The sequence below is a fragment of the Austrofundulus limnaeus genome, unplaced genomic scaffold (genome assembly GCF_001266775.1).
Source record: "Austrofundulus limnaeus strain Quisiro unplaced genomic scaffold, Austrofundulus_limnaeus-1.0 Scaffold136, whole genome shotgun sequence".
NCBI lineage: Eukaryota > Metazoa > Chordata > Actinopteri > Cyprinodontiformes > Rivulidae > Austrofundulus > Austrofundulus limnaeus.
In genome coordinates this window covers 882,541-890,026 of record NW_013952538.1, presented here as the reverse complement: position 1 = coordinate 890,026, position 7,486 = coordinate 882,541, and the positions used below count along the sequence as shown (strand labels likewise).

The 7,486-nt window shown below is 40.7% G+C and overlaps 1 protein-coding gene across 2 annotated transcripts; it reads right to left on the bottom strand.

The window, feature by feature from the left end:
* Nucleotides 1–284: 284 nt before the first annotated feature.
* On the bottom strand, nt 285–6,934 carry ckmb (creatine kinase, muscle b). 2 transcript variants are annotated; one of them, XM_014015936.1, is made up of 9 exons: nt 6,832–6,934; nt 5,834–5,946; nt 4,180–4,276; nt 3,560–3,714; nt 3,096–3,228; nt 2,847–3,018; nt 1,149–1,272; nt 876–1,065; nt 611–789 (listed from the first exon to the last, which is right to left on the bottom strand). In XM_014015936.1, exons 2-9 carry the CDS (start codon nt 5,924–5,926, stop codon nt 611–613), a joined length of 1,143 nt encoding a protein of 380 aa, XP_013871390.1. In that variant the 5' UTR covers nt 5,927–5,946; nt 6,832–6,934. The 2 variants fall into 2 exon arrangements, with proteins under 2 accessions (XP_013871391.1, XP_013871390.1); XM_014015937.1 differs by lacking the exon at nt 6,832–6,934 and having other exon boundaries at nt 285–789; nt 5,834–5,926.
* Between the last annotated feature and the right edge of the window lie 552 nt (nt 6,935–7,486).

Sequence of the window (7,486 nt, the reverse complement as noted above, 5' to 3'; positions counted from 1 at the left end):
GCAGTGTGGCGAATGCTGATGCCTCGCTGTTTGCACACGGTTAGCTCTAAACCTTACGTATTTGATCAGATCTGCAACAAATGTTGTGTTCATCATCAGGGAGACCTACTCAACACGTTTGCATGAGTTTGACAAGATCATTTTAGCCCCCAGTTCCTCTGTTTACCTGATGAGATGATTTAAATAATGAAGGCCTGTGATGATTCCAACAAAACTAACAGTTGGTCATTACTGATTGGTGACGTTCTATCTTGTTTTTTTAAGAAACACATCAACAAGATGAGGTGATTGTGACATGGGGCTTTAATAGTTCAGATATATTTTACAACCAAAAAAATTTTTTTTCCCCTTGGCGTGTACACATAGCCGTGACCAGACTATGCATGGATTGATCCCAGGATGTTACAGAGCAGATGGGAGGATGTTAGAAGAAAACAGAGGAGATGAAAGAAAAGTGGAGTGTCTTTTGATGGAAAGGTAGCAGAAAGTAGCCGTTTTTGGCCGAAACCAGTAAAATCACTTTACAACGGGGCTACGTGTTGGTTTTTCTTATAAAACAAACAAAAATAAACAAACAGACAGTCATTCAGTCATGGGTTGCCTGTCCACTTCACTTCTGAGCGGGGATCATGCCGTCGATGGACTCGCCCTTCTCCAGTTTCTTCTCCATCTCCACCATCAGCTTGACTCCGTCCACCACCAGCTGCACCTGCTCCACCTCGGAGGAGCCCAGACGGTCGGCGTTGGAGATGTCGAACACGCCGCCCACGGAGGCTGTGTCCACGCCACCTGGAGAAGGAAGAAGAGGATGAAACTCCACCTCCAAACAGGTCCTGAGGACGCTGAGACAAAGATTCAGGTCTTTTCTGCAGCACCTGTGCCACGTTTCTGCAGACGCAGCCTGGTCAGGATCTCCTCAAACTTGGCGTGTGTGCTGAGCTTGGGCAGCTTGACGTGCACGCCGCCACGCAGGCCGGTTCCCAGGTTGGAGGGGCAGGTGAGGATGTAGCCCAGATGCTCGTTCCACATGAAGCCATGGTTGTGCTTCTTGAAGATCTCCTCAATCTGAGCAGGCAAGTCAGTCACGGAAGATGGTTACAGTATCATCTGCATACAGGTGTGTTTTTTGTTTTTTTTTTAGTTTTTACCTTCTGCAGTCCGGTGCAGAAGCGTCTGAAGACCTCCTTCATGTTGCCGCCCTTCTGCATGGAGATGACACGCAGGTGGTCCTCCTCGTTCACCCAGACCAGGAAGGTCTTGTTGTCGTTGTGCCTGGAGGAGGAAAATAAAACAATTCAAAAGCAGCTCGAAAAGTTATATTTACTGTAAAAATATATATTTAAAAGCTAAAGATGTTTAAAAATGAAAGAAGTAGAACATTACCTGAAAACTAAGAAATGGAAGCTAAAAGTAGCAAGTCAAGCCAAAAGCAGCTGAACATTAGCTGAAAGCTAATAGTAGCTAAAATTAGCAACAGGTTTATTAAATCTGTGAAAAGACAGATAAAATCAGGAAATGTTAGCTAAAAGCAGTGAAAGGCTATCTATACAGTAAACTGGTAGCTAAAAACGAGAAGTAGCTAAAAGAACTGAAGGGTAAAAGCACCAAAAAGTTAGCCGATGGCTAAAGGCTTGATTAAAAAGGAAAAAAATGGCTCACTAGAATCAAAAATGCAGGTTGAATGCTGTTCGCAAAAGTAAAGAACAGAATAGTTAGCTAGCAGTTAAAGTAGCAGAATGACAGCCTAAAAGTAGCGACATTTGGGCTAACATCAGTGAAAATATAGCTAAAAACAGCAACAGGCTAACTATGCAGCAAAAATGTTAGCCAATAAGTAAAGGCTAGATTTTAAAAAATCAAATGGCTCACTAGAAGCAAAAAGGTTAGCTAAAAGCTAAATTAGCAAGTCTAGTTAAAGATTGGGAAATGGTTACAGCTAGCAGCTCAAGTAGCAGAATGACAACCTAAAGATAAAGGTAGCAACAGGTCGACTAAAATTTAATGCAGGAAATGGTTAGCTAAAAGTATTAAGAGGCTATCTGTTATGTAGCAAAATGGTAGCTAAAAATAAAATGTTCGCTAGTAGATAAAGGCTATATTTAAAGAAAATAAAATGGCTTACTAGAAGCAAAAATACTTGCTAAAACAATAAATTAGCAAAGGTAGCTAAAAGTGGGGGAAATGTTTAGCTAGCAGCTGAAGTAGCAAAATGACAGCCTAAAGCTAAAGGTAGCAACAAGTCGTTTAAAATCAGTGAAAAGCTTGCTAAAAGCAGCTAAATTTTAACTGTATGCAGCAAAATAACAGGTCTCTCCTTTAAATGAGACGATGAGTCTCAAGAGATTTTCCTGTAAGAATAAAGAATTTTTTTAAATGGTAGCTACAAGTAGCTAAACTTAGCTACAGGCTAGATTAATATGATCAAATTAAAACACTAGCTAAAAGCTAAATTAGAAAAAATCTAGTTAAAAGTGGGAAAATGGTTGGCTACCAGCTAAAGTTGCAGAATGGCAGCTTAAAGCTATAAGTTGCTAAATGCTTTGTAACAAATATAACCAAAGTTTAGCTAAAAATATCATAAAAGTCTAACAGTTGGTTACAAGCTTAAAGTAAAAGCCTGGTTAGAAGTTTAAGAAAAAAAAACTCAAATTGCAGCCAAAGAAGACAAAAATAGAGCCTGAAGCAAATTTGAAGAAAAAATAATCAGATGAAAGGTTAAAATAAAAATATTTCATTATATTAAATAAAATATCAGCTAAAGGCTGCAGAGACTTCAATCTTCCTCCACATGACCTTTTGACCTTTCAGAGCAGACCCGGATTGTACTTCCTGTCTGTGTTTCTCACCAGATGCCTCTGGCATCGGGCCAGTCCCGGGCCATTCCGGCGCAGGTCAGCAGGGGGGACACGGGCTTGTCAAACAGGAAGTGATCAGCGATCAGCTGCTCCTGCTCGGCGTCGGTCATGCCTGTCAGGGGGTAGTACTTTCCCTTCAACTCACCGTCCAGGTTGGACAGAGCTGGAAAAAGAAACAAATAAAATATAAAGGAAGGTTCAAAAGAAAGATAATTAATAAACAATAAGTTTGATGCTCACCCTCGATGGACAGCTTCTCGATGCCTCTGCGCTCTCCACGGCTGTTGTGGGGGGGCAGGGTGAACCCCTTGATGCTGCGGCCGGTACGCACGCGGCTGGACAGAACGTAGTTGGGGTCCAGGTCGTCACCGCCCTGATGGTGAAGCAAAGATTCAGCTTTGATTCATTTTGTACACGATAATGACCTGAAATTGACCTGTTACACAAGTTGGAGTCTTGACCTCATAAAAAAGTACTGACACATCTTGTAGGTCTCAAAATTTGCCTAAGAACACACTAACCCTAAACACTGATTTTTTTTAACTTTATGAGGGTTTTGGGGGACCAATCTTCATGACATTGCGTTAGCACCTTTATTTGGTTTAGTAACTGTAATAACTTGGGGCCTAAATGTTCAGAAACCATTGGTTTGAACCATTAGCATTATGCTAAATGTTTAGCTTATAGTTGTTTGGGGTCATCACCTTCAGGTTCTCGAAGTTCAGGTCGGTCTTGTGCTTGTCGGTGGGTTTGTATCCACCGTGACGGTCGGAGATGACTGGGTCAAGCAGCTCCTTGAAGACCTCGTAGGACTCCTCGTCACCAGCGACGCAGCCCACGGTCATGATGAAGGGGTGGCCTTAAAGATGACAAAGAGGAGGAGGAAACAACGGATTAATTCAGCCATAAAACACTAACCACTCATATCTTGTGGTGTTCGATTTAGGGTTGGGCAAACTTGGTACCTATCACATGCAATTAATCATCGAAAAAACTGTCAACAATTAAAATTTGACACTTTGCAATTACTGCATGCCATATGGTGACGTATTTTTGTGCGTGACACTAACCCTAACCCAGGTGCTCGTATAACTTTAAAGGTGGAAGGCTAAACCTAACCCTACGAATCTGTTTGATCACCTGAAACACCAACATAACCTGGAGAACGAGGAAAGCCAGAAAGTGTGGACCAAGGACACAACGTTGGCTACATGCAAGTGCAACTGTTATTTATTAATTCTCATCGACTAAAATTGTGATAATATAATTTTTGTCAATATCTCCCAACCCTAGTTTGATTCTACGCTGATGACTCTATTCTTACCGGGGTTGTCGACGCCGGTCTGGATGACATCGTCCACGGTGAAGCCGCTAGGAGTGGACTTGCCCCTCAACTTGTCGTAGATCTCCTTGGTCAGCACCTGAGGCAGGTGACGCATGGATCAGAAATTATAGACCGTGTTGTGTGAATGAAGCTTCTCAGTGCTTAAAGGATTCACGATTAGTTGTAACATTAAACTTTATTTGATAAACATTTATTTTAACTGTAAAATAAAGACTGTAAAAATACTGTAGGCTGTTTAGTTTGTAATTTTTTTAAATATATTTCAACACGGACGGAGCCATTTTATTTCCACACAAAGCATTCTGGGTAAATGATGACGTGGATAGGTCCTCGGTGCGAGGCTGCTAGCGAGCTATATCCACCCTGAAGGTTAATCTTGGACAATATCTGATGATCGACTCTTTTAAATGAAACCAGAGAGCGTTGACAGAGAGGAGAAGGTAGAAATGACTCAGCCTGGAACTGAAAATATGGATGGAGGACAACAGAGCTGCTTCATGGAAGAAGAACCTCAGCTTAGCCTGTTAGCCTTCGCGCTAGCCCTCACGCTATATTGCCTTATATGGATTAGCTCTGCGCTAGCGCGACAAACAAGCTAAACTGAGGTCCTCCATCCATATTTTCAGTTGCAGACCGACTCATTTCTACCTTCTCCTCTCTGTCAACGCTCTCTGGTTTCATTTAAAAGAGTCGATCATCAGATATTGTCCAAGATTAACCTTCAGGGTGGATATAGCTCGCTAGCAGCCTCATGCCGATGACCTAGTTCAGTGTTTCCCAAAGTTGGGGTCGGGACCCAAAGTGGGGTCCCGAAACATCAAGGTGGGGTCCTGAAAATATTTTCTGAATTAATTACATTTTTGCCTTAGTTGTTACAAAGGAGTGAGGTTAGTATATTTATAATGGATAAATGTAGTATAAAATATTGTTACTATGCCCATGTTTTGTTGACCTGATACAAATGTTTATCATCCAAAAATAGTTGGGGGCACAGGTCTCCGCTGCTGTTTTGTACTATTTTGTGGGTCAAAAGCTGAAAAGTTTTGGAACCACTGCACTTTGGTTCCCAAAGTTGGGCTTGGGACCCAATTATGGGTCATGAAGCACCTTGGGATAATCTCCAGAAATCAATTTAAAGGGTAATAAAATAATTGCTGATGTAATATTTTCCCTATAATTATTACAAAAACACAAAATAAATAAAAATAAGTATTTATATTTGTGTACAAGCTGTGTAGATTGTCAAAAAAACAGTTTTTAGGGTTATTAATGAAGTTCGTGTACTCAGACCAGTAATATTTGGGGTCACAAGTTTTTGCCATGGATATTTTGTGGGTCAGAAGACAAAAAGTTTGGGAACTACTGACCTAGTTGATGTCATCATTTACCCAGAATGCTTTGCGTGTAAATAAAATGGCCCCATCTGTGTAATATATTTTTAAACTTTTAGTTTAAAATTATAAAAATTGAACATCCTACAGTATTTTTAAAGTCTTTATTTTACAGTTAAAGTATATGTTTATCATATAAAGTCTAATGTTACAACTAATCGGGGATCCCTTTAAATATGAAAAACTGTTAAAAATGATGCATCAAAACTTTGAAAAAGTCTCCAAAATGCGTCGATTTGTACCTTGGCCATGTGGTTGTTGTGCTGAGAGAGATCGGGGAACTCCTCGTCCGTGCTGAACTTCATTTTGTAGTCGTTGTGGCAGTTCTTCGTCATGGCTGCGGTTCTTACTTTGTCTAAGAAAAAACACAGATTTTCAGTTTTTAGAATCCTTCAATGAGAACCACCATCACTAGAGAAGAAAATCTGATTTAAATAATTGTTGAAATGTAGTTTGTTGCAAACTGTGTGGTCTTTTTCTTTCATTGTCTCAACTTTAGCGCCATAATTTATCCTGTCTGACCACCAGCCCCCGCCCCTCACACGTTATTAATAGCTCTACTGCATCCCCACCATTTTTAGCTCACTGTGATAAATGGTTTTTACTCCAACCAGCCTTGTTTAAAATCACTTCAGTCTTTTAGTGAAGCTTCTTGATATTTTTGACATTTTTACCCCAAAGCCTAAAACTTCAAAGTACAAAAAAAATTACTTAAAACAGCTTTTTTTTTAATGCAAAGTTGAACTGAATGACACTGAAGCTACAATTTTGTTCAGAAATGAGCTCTGTCATCGTTCCTGCTCTGTATGTTTGGAGCAGAGGTTAGCAAGGTCAGGTCGTTACGACACCTAAAGGTCAGCGTTTGCGTGCATCAGATTCCTCCGTGGCTAAATCCAGACACACCTCGGGCCTGTTCTGCAGGCGTCAGCAGCAACTGACAGATGGACACAACTGTTGGAGTCACACTTTGCTGCTGCCTGCACGTCCAAACGGGTCAGGTTTCTCAGAAAAACTACATTTTAGTGCAACAAGTTGCTCAAACACACGAGAAAATTAAGGGTTAAGAGAGAATCCTGCAGTCATGAAAGTCTTTTAAGTAAAAATCTGCTGCTAAAGCTTCATGAAAGGTGCTAAATTTAATTTATATATTTCTGGGGTAATGTTTCTTTCACAAAAAGCGTTTAAATCTCCTCAATACTTTTTCCACTGAGTAATCAAAACCATATTTTCTTTTTTTTACCTGCTCTGGAGAAAAGAAAGAAGTAACAGATCCCGAGATCAGATCCTGTCCACCTAATGTAGGGGTTGCCCAGCTCTGACAGGTGATGGACTTTAGCTTTTATACCCAGATCTTTGTCTCCATTGGAGGACCGGGTCTGGGGTCCCCTCGTGTGATTGGTCACAAGGGGTTTCTGTGCCCAGATGGGTTTCTAAAAGGCAAGAATGAACGTCACACAACGCTCGAGAAGAGAGGCAAGGCAACAGCTGCAGCCACCCGGTCCAACCTTTCACCTTCTGAGTCCTGCTCCAGAAGAACCTGAACGTTGGAGAAAAACACAAATAATTTGTCTAAATGATATAAAGTTCACATGAAGGCACCGACATGTTCTAACCCTGCTGCTGCCCTTGGGTCAAAATGACACACAAGGTCTCAGGTCTCTCAGCCCGAGAGAAGCAAAACACCAGTTAAACACTGTACAGAGAAAAGGGCTAGCTAAAAGGCTAATAACTCAAACTAAGATAACAACAATAGGTTATTTTAAAACTAAAAATAGCAGATGATAGCTAAAAGTAGCAGAATTGTAGCTAAAAGTTGCAAAAATGTTGATTAAAAGTGCTAAATGGCAGCTAGAAGTAGCAGTATGGAAGCTAAAAGTAGCTAAATGTTAGTCATA

Excerpts from the sequence above, each read along its gene's own strand:
- ckmb (XM_014015936.1), bottom strand. The coding sequence starts at position 5,926 with ATGACGAAGAACTGCCACAACGACTACAAAATGAAGTTCAGCACGGAC. Across the intron at positions 3,019-3,095 it reads CGAGAAGCTGTCCATCGAGG|CTCTGTCCAACCTGGACGGT; the intron begins GTGAGCATCAAA and ends TTCTTTTTCCAG. Across the intron at positions 1,066-1,148 it reads TCTGCACCGGACTGCAGAAG|ATTGAGGAGATCTTCAAGAA; the intron begins GTAAAAACTAAA and ends TTGCCTGCTCAG.